Genomic DNA, 17,500 nt, shown 5'->3' with positions numbered 1-17,500 from the left:
TTATAGAACAAGAAAAAAATTATTTAAAAATTATAGAATTTAAAAAACAAAACGCAGAAACAAATTAGAGCTAAACACATCAAATGGTCCAAATTTTGAAAGATAATCAGGGATGCAAAATTTCTGTTTTTTCTGGCTTTTTCAAGGGGTTTTTTCCCCATGAAATAGGAGGGCTGGGAGAGATAAAAAAGATGTTTATGTATGCTTGTTTAAAAACTTTATAAGGTTTATTTTAGGTGAGATGTGATGCTCCACTCATTTTCAGAGGTTTTTTGTTTTTTTCAAAAATCCTTTGGCATCCCTGTATGTTTAAACATGGCGAAATGGAATGTTATTCTTTTGAAACTCTGCAAGCAAAGTGAAAAGCATAATGACATGGATAATTGTTCTAATAATAATTAAAAGCCAAAAAAAAAAAAAAAGGCTTTTTTATCGTAACGAATGTGATGATTTTCCTATAGTTGGTAAGGAGAGGGTTAAGGCCACCTCCGCCAGGGCTGCAAAGTTTGTTTTTACTAAAACGTTTTTATTGAATCCTTGATTTGGCTGTGAATTATTATTATTTTATTTTTTCACTTAAAATTTATATTTATATTGTAAAGTGCCCAGAGCTTGTGTTTTACACAAGAATGAGCGCTATATAAATGTGTATTATTATTATTATTATTATTTTTTACTCAAAATTATTACTTGGGGAGTGTTTTAGTAAAAACAAACTTTGCAGCCCTGGCGGAGGTGGCCTTAACCCTCTCCTCACCAACTATAGGAAAATCATCACATTCGTTACGATACAACCAACATTTTTCTTATTCAAATTTCTTTTGTACATCATACAATTTTAAGAAAATGAACCGTGTGCTGTAGAGCATGTTTTACTAAAGAAATTATGTATCGCAAGAGCTTACTGCTATTGTGTTTGAGTGATAAAAAATGTATTTTTTTGTTAAGTGGGTGTAAAGTTTTGGGGAAAATCATGAAAATGGCTGGTAAGGATAGAGTTAATAGCAAGGTCTCGGGGTCAACTCCCATCACCACAACTCAATTTTATTCTCTATTGTCCTCTTCTCTAATCACTTAATTTCTTTTGATGTCTTACTCAGAAAGCACAGAATGAAAAGTGCAGCAAGAATGGAACCTTGGAGTGTGGTATCTGTAACTGTAACAAAGGCCGATATGGCAGGCAGTGTGAATGTGACGAATCCAACATTTCAAGTGAGGAGTCTTTACAGGAATGTCGAATGAAGTAAGCCATTGCAGTACCATACCATTATTTTTCACAGATATTAAACTTTATAATAGTTTTATGAAATTGATAAAGGATATTATAGTGTTAATAAAAAAAATAATAGATAAAACTTGAGCTTTTATATAGCGCAATATCCACTAAATGTGCTCAAAGTCCTTTACAAAGGGTCCCTGACCAACAGCAACACATAACATGTAGAATGAGACATGATGCCTGTTAGGCGATATTACATTTTTTTTTGGACAGAGACAACAATGTTAACAGTCAGATACTCATTTTACACCTGAGTATGTTGAGAGAATGTGAGTGAAGAGCCTTTTCCAAGGTCTCAATTATGCGTCGAGCTAGGCTCGAACCCAGGACCTTCTGATCCGAAAGTGAGTGTCATACCACAAGACCACATAGCCAATGCAGTACCATACCATTTATTTTTCACAGATATGAAACTTTATTATCTTATGTAATTGATAAAGGATATTACGTAGTGTTTATCTTCAGTTGGGGAATTTTTACATAGAAATCTAAACAGACTAAACGTGACAATATGTTTTCAGAAGTGAAGCAAACGATCTTGGTATTTAAAAAAAAAAATTTTGTTTGTTTATTTGAATGATTTAGAAACCTATTTTATCTCAACTACATATTTTTATTTGTTTATTTAGTTATTTATTTATTTATTTTGTTATAATCGATATTCCATTTGCTTTAATTAATTTCTAGGAAAAACGAGTCCACCATCTGTGCTGGAAATGGAGAGTGTATCTGCGGCACTTGTACCTGTTTCCCTATTCCAAATGATCCCAAAGGAATTCTGTATGACGGGGAGTATTGTCAGTGCAACAACCAAAATTGTCCCTTGGGTGAAAATAGGCAAATGTGTTCAGGTAACGTTGATTCTTTCAGCAGTAGACAAATTAAACTAATTATCACATTCCTTTAAGATTCACAAAATAAATAACAATGTGAAATTGAATGTAAGCTTCAATTTGATAAACGAAAACAGATAATATGGATGTTTTGGGTTTCCCCTTTATTGACAAAACAGGATGAATGAAACGCTACAGACGAATGAAATAATGAGGTAGTGGCTCTGTTAAGAACTTAGAAATTACTAAATTTAAAGTTTTCAGTTTGGCAGGTCTGGTGTAACTTATTTCGCGGATAAAAGATACCTCTGGCAAAAATTGTTGTAGACAAACATCCTATCTAAATGATCAGAAGCAATAATTGCTGACAATCTCACACTTCTACTTCAAGTCCATTAATTTCATGGCTTACATACTTACCTGCCAACTTATTGAATTATTTGATTTTTTTTCTTCTTCTTAAACCATGCAAGCTTTGTACTTACACTTGTCTTTTCTAAAACTCTTTGTAACTGAAGATATTAGTTGACTGTCAAATTGATCTGCAATATGGCGCATATCCACTAAAATGCTCAAAGCGCTTTACAAAGGGTCTCTGACCAACAACAACATGTACCATGTATAACGAGACGTGACCACTGTTAGGCAATATTACAAATGATTTTTGACAGAGACAACGCTGTTGATGGCCGGGTACTCATTTTACACCTGAGGACTCAACTATGCGCTGAGCGAGAGGCTCGAACCCAGGACTTTCCGATCCAAAAGCAAGTGTCATATCACAAGACCACATAGCCGCACAATATACAATTTTTTTAACGGACTGAGAATAATAATATCAAATTAACGCTTGCTCAAAACTGCAGGTTGGTCTCTGATTTGACTTTGGGTCTTTCAATATTTATTCTTTGTTGTTCAAACAGGACGAGGTTCATGCAAATGTAGTAAATGCATCTGCAATCCAGGGTGGGAGGGGCCTACGTGTGAGTGTTCCACCAATCAAGAAACGTGTTATGCAAGCAATGGAGTAAGAAAACCAAAGATTATTCACTCATTCACTCTTTAGCTCTCTTTCATCCATTTCATATATTTGTGCTTCCTTTCCTTCATCTATTTATTATTTAAATTTCTAGTCCTAGTATTTTTTTTCATACCTTAATTCGTTTGTTTGTCCATTGCGTTTAAGAATTCATTCAGCGGGTGGTTGGATGGGAGCATCACCCTTGAATCATATACCTATGATGTTCGCATGGGTGTACGGTCCGATAGTGATGTCGTTTCTTCTTCTCTTTACTAGCCTATCCTGCTTCTTTGGTTTGTGATTGTATTTTTGACAGGGGATATTTTTTTTTCTGTAAATCTTCTGCCTGTTTGTTCTTGGTTATTTATAATTTAGCTTATGATATCTTTAGGTTATGATTTTGATTTACATTTGTACTATTTTTGTTAGATTGCTTGTTTTTTTGTTTCAGCGGTCTCTCATATAACCTCAATTGTGTTGGAAGAGACCTAAAGCAACAAACAACAAACAACAAGAATTCATTTATGCTTCTGTTTATCCATTGACTAATTAGTTGATTGTAATAAACTGATAAATTTAATGTATTTATTTATTCAGTCATTCATTTCAGCTCCTCCATCCTTTCATTTCATTTATTCATGCATTAATTTGTTTTGCTTTTAGTTATTCATACATATCTATTTCATTCATTTGTTTTGCTTTTAGTTATTCATACATATCTATTTCATTCATTTGTTTTGCTTTTAGTTATTCATACATATCTATTTCATTCATTTGTTTTGCTTTTAGTTATTCATACATATCTATTTCATTCATTTGTTTTGCTTTTAGTTATTCATACATATCTATTTCATTCATTTATTTTGCTTTTAGTTATTCATACATATCTATTTCATTAATTTGTTTTGCTTTTAGTTATTCATACATATCTATTTCATTAATTTGTTTTGCTTTTAGTTATTCATACATATCTATTTCATTCATTTGTTTTGCTTTTAGTTATTCATACATATCTATTTCATTCATTTGTTTTGCTTTTAGTTATTCATACATATCTATTTCATTCATTTGTTTTGCTTTTAGTTATTCATACATATCTATTTCATTCATTTGTTTTGCTTTTAGTTATTCATACATATCTATTTCATTCATTTGTTTTGCTTTTAGTTATTCATACATATCTATTTCATTCATTTGTTTACCCAATTATAAGTCTACCCTCATCATACTTCTATTCAATTTTTCACCTCTTTGCCCTTGATTGATTCATTGATTCATTCACTCGTTCAATAATTATTAGCTGGGTGGGGTTCCTGACTTCCCATAGTGGGCAGGGAGGTACATACTGTGTCTTCTATCCCCCTATATTTGTGTTCCAACATGCTTTCTATCTTTGTCTTGGTTTTGTCCTGGTCGGATACCCTGGCTGGGAGGGAAACAGTCAAATGTATAGTTAGTTATGGGAGATGATAGTTTTTTCCTTGTAAATCATCTTTCTCTTATGCACTATATTATTTTCCTTTTACATATGTATGATTAGTAAACATTTGAGTGTGTTCCTCATGGCAGGGAACTGTGCTTGTGTCTGGATGAGACTTTTAGTGATCTCAAACTAAATACACTGATAGTGTGCTCTTGGAATCTACATCTGTTTCCTATTTGAACTAATTCCTCTTTGTCTTACCTTTTCTTGGGTGCTTTAATTGTAATTATAGAACTTTTTACTATCCCATTTACTTCCTTTTTACTGGCGCTGATATGACCTTAATGTGTTGCAAGTGCTGTAAAACTCTTAAGAAACTAAACCAAAAAATGATTATTAGATACTTTATTTTATGGTTTTACTTTAAATTCTTAGGTTTTGTTCTCCTTGTATTATATGACTCTTGACTACATCTGGTGATTAATTTTGATTATTCCACAGTTGTTATGTAATGGAGTTGGAGAATGCGAGTGTGGACGATGTATTTGTACACGGGCACCAGACAAGTATGGCCCTACTTGTGAGGAATGTTTTTCTGTAAGTTTTCACTTTTCAAAGCATAAAAGATGTAGGATCAATCGGAAGCCTATGGCATCAGTAAATACTTTTTCTTCATTAGTTATTTTAAAGTTGGACCTAAGTTATAGCATCAGGGAAGCCGTTTTCTGTCTAAAGCTGGTTTTCCAGTACTTAATCATTCTAAATTTTTTTTCAGGACGATTGCCCCAAGTACTGCAGTCTTTACCGTGATTGTGCGGAATGCAAAGCTCACGGGAGTGGCACATATGGTATGACTGAGGAATGTGACGAAAAATGTAAGACCACTAAAGTAGAGGAAAGCTTAGAGAGTAAGTAGAGTATGAGTGATAGGAATTGGTTAATTTTTTCAAATAAAAAGTAATGAGAACAATTACAGTAAATGCATTTATTTTTAAAAAATATTTCATCTCATTTTGAATTATTGAAGTAGTGGTTTGTAATGAATTAAAATGATTATATTGCAATCGGTGGGCATAATAATAGCCTGCTCTTAAGCAAAATTAAAAATTTTGAAATTGAAGTGAAAAAAATATTAGAAATTTAAAAAGCACAGTCCTATCCTTTCCATTTTGGCAAGACTTGCTGTAAATGTCTTATTATATCTTTTCTGACTTTATGTATTGTCCTGTTTTTGTTTGTTTTTTTTTCTAAATTGATGACCGAAAGAGAATTTTTTCTTTGAAGCGGTTATATTCATTCAATATTTTCACTGTTTGGATTTTTAAAAGATTAAGTTTCCGAATTGTAGGGGACTGTATTGGAAGAAATTTCTCAATTTTTTCCTCATAGGTTAGTATAACTGAAAAATATAAAAATAACTTTCTGTGACTGATGGTGTTAAGACTGCTATAGAGCTGCTAACTATTGCAAACAGGTCATGACTTGAGGAATCTCACAAAAAATTTGTTTACAATTATGTGTGGCTGGCTGGGAAAACCCGGAAAAATGTGTGAATTTCATGTATGCAGTGGTGTAGACCACATCTTTCTGATCATTTACCACTTAAATTTTCTTTCTATGTCTATTAGAACCCAAGTTATGAATTTTTTTCTGAATAAAATTTGTTGCTATGGGAAACACTTTATCTTTGATTTTGGCTCATATCTCAAATCGAAGCTTGCCGCATCTTCCCGGGTTTTCTCAGCCAGCCTCACATATATTATACCAGATTATGAAATTTAACTATGTGTGGGTGGTCTAATGGTATGACACTCACTTTCGGATCAGAAGGTCCTGGGTTCGAGCCTCGAGCTCGGCGCATAGTTGAGTCCTTTGAAAAAGCGCTTTACTCACATTCTCTCACCGTACTCAGGTGTAAAATGAGTACCTGACCATTAACAGTGTTGTCTTTGTCCGAAAAATTGTAATATCGCCTAACAGGAGGCATGTCCTGTCCTACATGTTAAATGTTGCTGTTGACCAGGGACCCCTTGTAAAGTGCTTTGAGCACATTTAGTGGGTATTGCGCTATATAAAAGCTCAATTTTTTTTTTTTTAACTGCCCATCAACCATAACTAGTTCCTTCTGCACTGAAATGCAGGCACAGTTGAGAATCACCTTTTTAAAAACCTTTTAGTTTTCAATTTTTGAAAATCGTGAGCTGGCTGGCCTAGTTAGGTCTGTTTTCCAATTATACATCTGAATATACTGATGTATCTGTTATTTGTAATTTATCTGATTTAGCGGTTATCTTGGTGTGCATGACTGTTTGATTATTTTTTTTTGCAGAGGGCAAAGGCATTGAGCACTGTGAAGGAAAAGACGCACGAGGCTGTTCATATTTTTTTACCTACCAATACACTCCTAAGAATGACGTCATGATCGTAGCCCAGAAAACTAAAGGTTGGTATTTCAATTCGTATAGGTTTTTTATAAAAAACGTTTGAACAGGAAGTTTAAAGAGACTTATTGCACACATGGGTCACTTAGGGGCTAAGAAAAGTAAGATGATAGGCTGAGATAAAGGGAGAACAGAAGTAGATAATAGTAGAAATGTACCTTTGTATCTAGTCTTTGTCAAAACTTTACTGCCTCACCTAAATCTTTGCCAAAATTAAAAACATATCTGTGTTATTTCTGTCAATACATAATACATACATGTATGAATTAATATCACATACTATATCTCAATCATTTTTAATTTGAATTAACTCATAGACATAAAACATATAATAGACCTGTAAATTCTCAGTCAATAAACTGAAATCAGTCAATTCGTCAAATTCAAGTATTTTCTAAATCGAAAGAAAGAAATGAAGAAAGAAAGAATTCATGAATCGTAGTCGAATGACCGTAAAGTAATTAGGAATGTTCCACAGCGCTACGCATAGCTCATGGGTCATTTATATTAACGATGGATATATTGCCACAGTTAAGCGACGCTTTTTAGAATTGCTGTGTCTGAACTCATCCCAGTGTATTTTCACACAGCCTTCGTGAAATTATTTTTTCACATTCCAAACCTGTCATGATCCCATTGGTAGCCAATTTTAACTGAGCCGCTGAACGATAAATTTCACTGTTTCGTCTAAGCCAAAATTGACCACATTTACCTGGTGAAGAGTAAAAGTATGAAAAAGTAGAATGCGAATGCCAGAATTGCCTTATGCAGACACCTTCAAATCGAAAGTTATATGATTGCTACAAGCACATCTCCATTACCTCACATTGTAAACAAACTGGTTGACCGTTTCTAGTTTCATAGTTTCTTCACTGCTTGGGTACCTAATTTTAAGGAACAATTGTAAGTAGCCTAATTAATTCCCGCTCAAATGAGTTTTCTGCCATTGTTTTGCTCAAGCGAGCTTACCGTTTATTATTCATTTCGATTCTTTGGATTTTTCAGCTACAAATTTCGAAGAGTTTCAGTCAATTTTTATAGAGCTCATTTACAGGTCTAAATATAAGGTTGTGGTAATTTGGACTTCCCATGATGGGTTCAGGTGAGGTCACTTTTACTGTGACTTCCATCCCCCTGATATCTCTTTCTTTATTGCTTTTTGTCCTTGTCCTGGAGTGGGACTACCTTGTTTTGTATAAGGCCTGGTCAGGATCTTTAGTCAAATTGGAAGCGCTCAAATGTATAGTTCTGCAGCGAGTCATTGAATGTTGGTGCTATTTTTTGCCCTCTACAAAAGTCCGACTCACTGTTTTCCCAAATCTGTAAATATTTCATAGGTAATGGTTATAATGTTGTGATGAATGAAACTGGGGTTTACCAAGTTGGGCTGATTATTCTGCTGATCTGATCTTAAAGTTATTAAGAGTGATAGCGTGGCTCAGCGGTATGGTCTTTGCTTCGTACCCGAAAAGTACCGAGTTTGATCACCCGCCCTAGCTCACTTTGCGGCGCTGCACTGCGGCTGACACCTGGGTTATTCCAGTCGTCATTTGGAATAGATCCTAAAGACAAATTTCTCCTATGGGGTGAATAAAAGCAATTTTATTTTTTATTTATTTTATTATTTTATAAAAAGCAAATTTGAGTTTGATTAAAGTCACAACTATTCTGTTTTCCAAATATATTTTCATTTCGGCTAAGATCCAGGGGGGAGGGGGGGGGGGGGTTAATATATGGTCTCAGGCCAGATACAGACGTACATCTTCTCTATTATCTACTTCTGTTCCATCTTTTATCTAAGCCTGTTGTATTGCTTTTCGTGGGGTATGCTGCTCAAAAGCAAAACAAAAGATGTATCATTATATTTGACTTATCAATTCTTAAAATTCACTAAGTAACCTTTGATTTTCCATGACAGAGTGTCCACAAAAGGCAAACATTGAAGCCATTATTGGTGGAACGGTGGCTGCTGTGGTGATTATCCCCCTTTTCATCATCTGCCTCATCATATTCATCCGTAACCGTCGGGATGCCAAGGAATATGCAGACTTCATGAGGGAAAGAGAGAAGGCCCACTGGGATGCTGTAAGTCCATTATTTTTCTTTCTCAAGTCAAAGTGATATACTGAGGTATACTAAAAAAAGCCAGATCGATGGCAGTAGTTTTCAATTTTCATTGTTTTTTTTTGTTGTTGGCTGAAGAAGGGTTTTGAGTGTAATAAACAGAAATGAATATAACAGCTTCAAAAAATAACAAAATACCAAACATGGAACATTTCGGGCTCAAAACCCTTCTTCAGCCAACAACCAAAAAATAATGAAAATTGAAAAATACTGCCATCGATCTGGCTTTTTTAGTAATGTATTTATATTTTCATTGTTATTTGTTGTTGGCTGAAGAAGGGTTTTTAACCAGAAGCGTTCCGTGTTTGATATTTTGTTGTTTTTTTTTTATAGCTGTTGTATTCTTTTTTGTTTTTTTTAATGTAATTGATTGTATAGTTTATAACTGTATCAGATTTGAATCTCATTATTTAACAGTTACCACCATTATTATATTTAGAGCATAGCATCACGCTTATATCGACAAGAAATTAAAGGAATAGAGAATTGCCAGAATTAGTTAGACATCAACGTCCTGGTTTTGGTGGGGGTTTTTGGGGGGTTTAAAATTTTTTTTTTTTTTTTTTTTGCTATAGCATTTGTTAATATATCAATATAGCAATCAATCAATATTGACAAGAATTGTTCTGTAAATAACAAAATTGACAAGAATGCAATTTTTAGGGTGATTGGTGCATGATGTCCTGTGAGATAAAATATAACAGCCAATGAAAATGCAGATATACTGTGATATAAAATAACAGCCAATGAAAATGAATGATTATTGTCCAGTGACATCCCATGATTGGGGACCGATACGGCCAATGAAATTGTGATTGAAATTATTGACCAGTCAACAAATGACTAATAAGTTAATGTGGTAATTATAAAAAGTCATTGCTTTTGTTAAATTGTCATTCCTCAAGAAAGCATATGTGGACTACATTGTCATTGATCAGAACCTTGGAATCAGCTATGAAGTTTCAGTTGTTGCTGATGTGAAGAAACAACTCGATGCTGAGTCAGATGAGGATAAAATACCATTGGAACCAGTCAAAAATTCTAAATTTCTTAATCTGCCTTTTTAAGGGCCACCATGTCAAACTTAAGTTGACTTGCCGTGCATATTTCCCTTTTGTTTCCTTATTATTTTTTTTTTTTTTGGAAAGACTGATATAACAACAAGATGCTTATATCAATATTTTACTGTGGGCACGACCATGTCAATATATCTGTCCTCAAATAGTTGATATGTAATTATACAATTATTTTGAAAAACTATATTGTAGGTTTCATAATGTCCTCATACAATTTTTTATTTTTCCCCAGACCTCAAACCCAATCTACAAGGATCCTAAATCAACATTCCAGAACCCAACCTACAAGGGAGGCAAGAAATAAGAAGTATATTGAAGTTTGCTTCGGATAAAGTCTACAGATAAATTAAATCTTGATTGAAGTTTTACTTCAGCTATAACGTGGGTTCCGAACCTGATAGGAATGGTGAAATCTTTTTTTAAAAACCAGCTCGGAAACAGATGGTACAATATCTATAAATTGAATTGAGTTAATCAAAGGATGGAGGTTTTGGAATTTCAAAGAGGAATGAAGAATTGTGTCAGTCAAATGACTATGTGAAAAGAGAATATGAATATTAAGATTAATTTGAATTTAAAGCAACAAGTTAGTGGATTACCATCAAAAAACTTTTTTTTAAAAATGATTTTGTAATCAAAATAGTGACTTTATGACTCCTCGTATTGCCTCCAAATGTTGATACTGTAAGGATCAGTTTGAAATCTGGTAACGATTAATAATAATAATAATAATGCTGTGGTAAGGCGTTCCAAACAGAGGGTCCGATTAATATATATTTCATGTTGATTTACCAGATTTTTTCATCTCCTATTTGAAAATATCAAAATAACAGATGCATTTTCTTAGTTCCTCTTTGCCACCACTCAATCACATCAACTCTAGTTTGAATTTGAATTCGTTGATCTGAACTACCAAATACCACAGTCAAGATGCTTCCTTAATTCTGTTCAATTTTGTTTTTAACCATTTGTGTTTTGTGCCTTGATACGTGTCAAACTTATGTTTGCTATCAATTTATTGTTACTTCCAACTTGCATCCGGCCACTGAGAATAATCACTGCCTTTTAATAATCTTTTTGTCCAATGCTTCTACTTTTTCTTCTTCTTTTCCTCCTTCTCTTTCTCCTTCTCATTCACATTCTTTTTCTTCTCCGTTTTCTTTTGACTTTCGTTTTCTTTTTCTTTTTTTGTGAATTTTTTTTTTTCAAATCTTAAGCTATGGAACCGTTTTCACATTTTTGATTAAATGGTTATAAATTTTATGTCACAAGCAATTATTCTTATAATGCATGATGTAACGAGAAAATTATTATTGGAACAATAAAATATTCACTTTAAGAATGGTTCATTTGGCCTGTTTAAATAATACTCGAGATAATCAATGATCTCCATTGTGTTGTTTAGCTTTCAAAAACATCCTTATGTGAAATGAAATATTTTAAAATATAAGTTTTCGCAGTGTATCAAGCCACTTCTTGAGAATTTTTTATTTCAAAATTTTGATCCAGATGTCATGAATTCACTCGCCCTCCCCAAATTTTAAAAATAAAAAGATGTGAAAATATTGTTTAGAATTTAATGTCTTTAATTGTTTCACATATTCTGTTTTTCCAGAAGGGGCCAATATTTTTTTTTTAAATTTATATTTGACTTCAATATTGCTACTCTATTATTTAAATTTATAGACCAATTTCCATCATTTTTTTTTTTCTTTTTAAATTTTAATTAATTTTTTTTTTTTTTTCATTACATAATGTGACTTACGACTTTCACACCATAATAATTTTATTAAATCATTTGCCTTTCCATATTTATGTCAATATGTATGCATTGTATGTTTGTTTTTATTAAAAACACATTTCTATTGTATTCATTATGCAATCATGTGATTTAAGTTGCTTCAATTTTTTAATATTTGATAACGTACACCTTTGTTGAATATTATTTGTTTGCTTAATTTTACAGACGATGATGATTTTAGTACAGACGTTTTAATGATAACTTTTTTTTTTGTATATTTTATGTCAGTATTTGGTGCTTTCTTAACAAATTTACATTGGTCAAATTATCCGAGCCATAGTGCTGAAACAAAACTCTGCCGTAGTGCAAGTACTATTTTTAAAGATTTGTGAGTGTAACAAAGTTTATTTTTGAAGAATAAAGGATTATTACTCTTGATTGGGAGCATCTGCATAGAGTACAACATACTTGTAATCTGAAACACAGAAGTACAAGAATCCCTTCAATTTAAAAATCTATTGTTTGTAATTATATTTTTTAAAAATTCTCTTTGAAGTTTTTATCTTTTATTTTTTTAAATTTATAAATCTTGCTGCATTTTGTGGTATGGTTGAAGTCGAGACTTTGCATACACGTGTAACATTTAATTTCACAATATTCAGCCTGAATAGCTCCACTTTCTTTCACCAATTTTGATTAACCAAATTTTAAATTACTAAGCATAGTAAATTTTCTTCAATAGTTAGAGGTATTATGACAACTCATATCCATCCTTAAAATTGGTAACCAAGATTTAGTTCACTGAGCTAGGGTGATGATGTGTCTTGAAGTGAGTCTTTCCCTTTTACCGGTATCAGGGTGAAACCTTTGAGTTGCCTGGGAGTAAACTCAAGATTACGGCTGGGAACTATCTTTCACTCTTAGTTCAAACAAGTTCTCTTTTCTTACGTTTTCTGCTCTGACTAAGTAGAATTAGAAATGACAATATTTTATAATTAATTCAAGTTCTTGTAAACCACAATCCAATTGAAAAAAAATTTAAAAAGTTTAAAAAATTTCAAAGTCCATACATGATGTGACCTGGTCATTTACTCTACTGTAAAAGTGACTGGTCAACAGCTCGCCTATACTCATCTTACTGATGTAATGAACCGACGTAGCTGAGTTGAAATTCAGTTTCCTGAGCACTTGTGCATGGGTGCAAGATTTCTGGATAAATCCGGATTTCCATCTTTTTGAATTGGATTTTCCTTTCTTTCCGACCTCTAGATGACCCCATCATTTTACTGTTCTGAGGCATATCTTGAAGAATACTGGGTAATGTAAATGTTGAAGCTCGAAGAAATAAATAACAATGTGAAATTGAATGTAAGCTTCAATTTAATTACAAAAACAGATCAAATGAACGTTTCGGGTTTCCCCTTTATCAACAAAACAGGATGAATGAAACACTACAGATGAATGAGATAAGGTGGTAGTGGTGTTGTGAATAAACAAAACATTGATGGGCAGGATCCTTCAAAATTTCTTTATTTCAAAATGTTTCAGGTTTTTAAAAATTTGTTGGGAATGGATTTCGGGATTTTTTGGCCTAACTTACTTGCATGGCATCCATGCTTGTGGCCGAAGATTGTTGCATGTGGGAATGAACGTCCATAGCCTGGGACTAAAAAGACTTGATATTAGTAAGATCAATCTTTGACTTTCAACGGCGTGTTTAGAATTTGACTATGAGTAATAAATGATCATGCCTTTATTAAATCCCCCGTTTTCTTACCCCTGAACCTTCCAAAGACAATGTTATATATATCATATTCCCTTGCATTTATCATAATGTAACTATAACCTCATCAGCACGTCATTTACAACCAGTTTTTCCCTATACAATTTGTGACATTTTATGAACAAGTATTCTTTTTTTAAAAATATTATTATAGCTACAGTTATGCGAATATATTTACGTATTAAACAGTGTAGCCTGGTATCCTTGAACAAAGAGAACTCAAAATATATCCGAACAATGCCCTAGTGCATAATTCAATAGTGCGGTTGGTAGAATTCCCTGAGCTAGTGGTTTCTTCATGAATCTACAACTTGGTGTCTCTTCTGACCCCTTATTCTGTTTGTCATTTCCATTTGGCATTCTTCCTTGTTCTGGATGGACACTATTTTTTGTTTCAAGTGAGCCCTGTCCAGCATCTTTTACTGAGAGGGAAAACGTTGGTTTATTTTATTAGAGACGATATTTTTTTCATTGTAAATCCATTGCATGTTTTGTAATTTGTAGGTTCTTTGACATGAGGTTGTGATTTTTTGATTTTCCAATTGTAACAACAATTGTACAATGACAAAAAGAAATACCCAAAAAAATAATCCCTCTGCTTTCTGCATTTGAAAGTCAGGGCCCTTTCATCTCATAATCAATGCTGCATTTGCTTCGCTCCATCCATATCCATTTTATTTTTATTTTTAAAAAATCAATTGTAAAATAAACAACAAAATTATTTTTAAAAGATTATAAATTTTTTGGGTAAGTTTAACAATTCCCTGGGGTCAATTGGTTACACACCACTAACTATCATACTACAATTATTCTAAAGATGATATTTTGCCTTCTATTAGAATCCTTAAGCAGCAACTAATTTTTGTAAAAGTAAGATTTTGAAAAGAAAATATGAATAAATAAGTAGATGTTTTCACCAGAAAAAAAACAAAACAACAAATTTCGAGTGTGACTGACAGATAAATGGATACTTGGCAATGATCCTATAACGTTGCCCTGCCGTTTATGCTGAGTAAGGCGTTTTACTGACATTATCACATACTTGACATGCAGTGATAGATAAAGAAAAGGTGTGAAGACATACTTGACATTTGTTAATGATAGATAAAGAAAAGGTGTGATGACAACAAATAGTGTTGAAGTAGATAATTTGTTCTTCAATGCGAGCTGTAGGAAAAAATAAATTAATTATAAAAATTTGAGATAAGTTACCAGCTTGTGGTGACGTTATCAAAATGATAGTACAAATGAAATATGATATAAATCCACGTGAACACTTTACAAATATACAACTAGATAATTGCCTGGGGGTAAACTTATTGTTACGGTCTTGGTTGCTAATGGCCCATTTTGACAGCTCACGGGAGACCTGAGGTGAAACAGTGGGAAAATATGCCACTGCTCAGTCCTATCCCTCTTGGATCTGCTTCTGATCTCTGTTGCACTTGTTCCCTCTTTATTCCTTTTGTTTTTTCTTTGATGCCTGTTTACAAGTCTATGATACTTTTTTTTTTACTGACACGAAAATTGCCTTTTAGTTTAGTGTCACAAGCTCTGTAAAACCCTTAAAAACAAATTACAGTGGGTTTTTTTTTGTATTCTACCATTGTAGAAATTTTAACTTTTCTTGTCTCTTTTTTTTTTCATTAAGTCGCAACTCTGTGCGCATCGAAGAGGTAATTATGACTGTGGGAAACTTAACCGAGATCAATCTCATATAACACTTAGTTCAGGTCCCAACCCAGTTTGAGATAACCTTGCTACACTGTTGATATTTAATGCTTAGTTTCTTAGAAATGCTTAAAGTAGATCTGATTATTCTGGCTTACTGGATTGTGTGAGTTTGAAATGAATGAAAGGTATCAATTTGTCAGAACTTTAAAAATTCTTTTTCATATACTAATATTTCTTTTAGCACATCACGGCCAGAGATATGTGCGCAGGTTGTGTGTGTCTTATTTTATTGATTTTTGCTCCCATGGTGGGCAGGAGGTCACACTGTGTCTTCTTTCCCCTTACATCTGTTTTCCGAGTTGCTCTCTGTCTTTGTCTTGGAATGGGATTACTTAGTTTTATCCCCGCCCTGGCTGGGGTCCTTGACTGGGTGGGAAACAGTCAAATTTATAGTTATAGCTTAGGGAGATGAATTTTTTTTCCCCTTGTAAACCATCTCTCTGTTATGTATTGTTAGTTATGTATTCTGTAAACATTTGAGTGTGATCCTTTTAGTGGGATCTCGTGATGGTGTCTGGAAGAGACGTTAAGGTGATTTCAAACTAAGTACATTTAAGTTATGCTCTTGGAATCTACATCTGTTCCCTTCTGGAACCAATTCCCCTTTGTCTTATTTTTTCTTGGGTGCTTTGATTGGAAATCTAGAATGTTTTTACTATCTCATTTTCTTCCTTTTTACTGACGCTGATATGACCTTAATGTGTCACAAGCGCCGTAAAACCTTTAAAAACAAACAAAATTAAGTAGAATTGGGGTCTTTTGACCTCCCATCGTGGGCTGTTGTGTCCTCTATCCCAATATTTATAATTTACTTTTCTAGGTGGATTTCTTTCCTTGTCTTGGAGGGAGATTACTTTGTTTTGTCCTGGCCCTGGCCGGAGTCCTTGGCTGAGAGGGAAACAGTCTGTATGTATTAGTTTTAGGAGATAATAACTTTTTACTTGCAAAATTATCTCTGTTATGTACTGCTATAGCTTTTTTTGTTTTTTTTTTTGGTTTTTAATTATTCTTTGGATCTTGTTTATTTGAATGTGTTCCTCTTAGTCAGATTATGTGCATGTGTCTGGATGGTACTTGTAGGTGATCTCAAATTAAGCTCATCGATAGTCTGCCCTTGGAATCTACTTGTGTTTCTTATTTGATCAGTCCCCTTTGTATTTTTTAATTTTTTTATTCAGGTGCTGTTTGGTGTAAATCTAGAATTATTTGACTATTCCATATTCTTCCTTTTTACTGGCACAGAATTGACATAAAAGTGTCGCATAAAATCCTTGAAAACAACAAAACAAACCATTGAATGTAATGGAATCTTAATATCTTTGTAATATTTTGTGTGTACTACATTCCATGTAACCCAGTCACTACTCTATGAAATGTTTGACGGTCCATTTTATTTTAACCACTTAACTCCTCTACTCTCGAGAGACACCTATTTAAAAATTTGGCCAGAAAACTCGACCTTCAAATATTGATCGATTTAAATGACCCCCCTCTTGGCAAAAACTCTCAAACCTGGGACTATGCGAAGTGAGGGTCATCTAAATCGATCAATATTTGAGGGATGAGTATTCTGGCCATATTTTTTAAATACATGCTTTTCCAGAGTTCGGCACTTAACTGGTTATTATGATATTTATTTTGTTGGAACAACAAGTATATCGTTTTTGGTGGAGATTCTGTAGCAGTCTCAGTGTGGGAATTCAAAGTGGTTTCTGACTTAACTACCAGGACAATATTTGTTCTTGTCTCAACTTCTCATCACTGGGTGGGGTTCCTGACCTCCCATAGTGGGCAGGGAGGTACTTACTGTGTCTTCTATCCCTCTATATCTGTTTTCCAACTTGCTTTCTGTCTTTGTCTTGGAATGAGATTACTTAGTTTTGTCCTGGCCCCGGCATGTTGGCCTTACTGAGAGGGAAACAGTCAAATGCATAGTTATTGTTTTGGGAGATGATATTTTTTTCCTTGTAAATCATCTCTCTGTTATGTATTATTATATTTGTTATTTTTAATGTATAATGTAAGCATTTGAGTGTATTCCTCTT

General features: G+C 33.4%; 1 protein-coding gene across 1 annotated transcript in view; it reads left to right on the top strand.

Moving 5' to 3' along the window:
- LOC144964352 (integrin beta-1-A-like) overlaps positions 1 to 17,500 on the top strand; it is a 37,552-nt gene that overhangs the window by 19,316 nt on the left and 736 nt on the right. The window contains exons 16-23 of the mRNA XM_078898468.1: positions 1,101 to 1,243; positions 1,967 to 2,130; positions 3,036 to 3,139; positions 5,058 to 5,153; positions 5,332 to 5,464; positions 6,886 to 6,999; positions 8,916 to 9,082; positions 10,430 to 17,500. The exon at positions 10,430 to 17,500 is cut by the window's right edge and continues 736 nt beyond it. Of these exons, the coding sequence (XP_078754594.1) occupies positions 1,101 to 1,243; positions 1,967 to 2,130; positions 3,036 to 3,139; positions 5,058 to 5,153; positions 5,332 to 5,464; positions 6,886 to 6,999; positions 8,916 to 9,082; positions 10,430 to 10,501 (993 nt within the window). The 3' untranslated portion in view covers positions 10,502 to 17,500. The remainder of the gene's footprint in view (positions 1 to 1,100; positions 1,244 to 1,966; positions 2,131 to 3,035; positions 3,140 to 5,057; positions 5,154 to 5,331; positions 5,465 to 6,885; positions 7,000 to 8,915; positions 9,083 to 10,429) is intronic.

This window comes from Berghia stephanieae, chromosome 2, assembly GCF_034508935.2.
Source record: "Berghia stephanieae isolate SIO BIC M18660-M18661 chromosome 2, UCSD_Bste_1.3, whole genome shotgun sequence".
Classification (NCBI taxonomy): domain Eukaryota; kingdom Metazoa; phylum Mollusca; class Gastropoda; order Nudibranchia; family Aeolidiidae; genus Berghia; species Berghia stephanieae.
The sequence above is the reverse complement of the archived record's forward strand: the minus strand, read 5'-3'. Positions and strand labels throughout refer to the sequence as shown.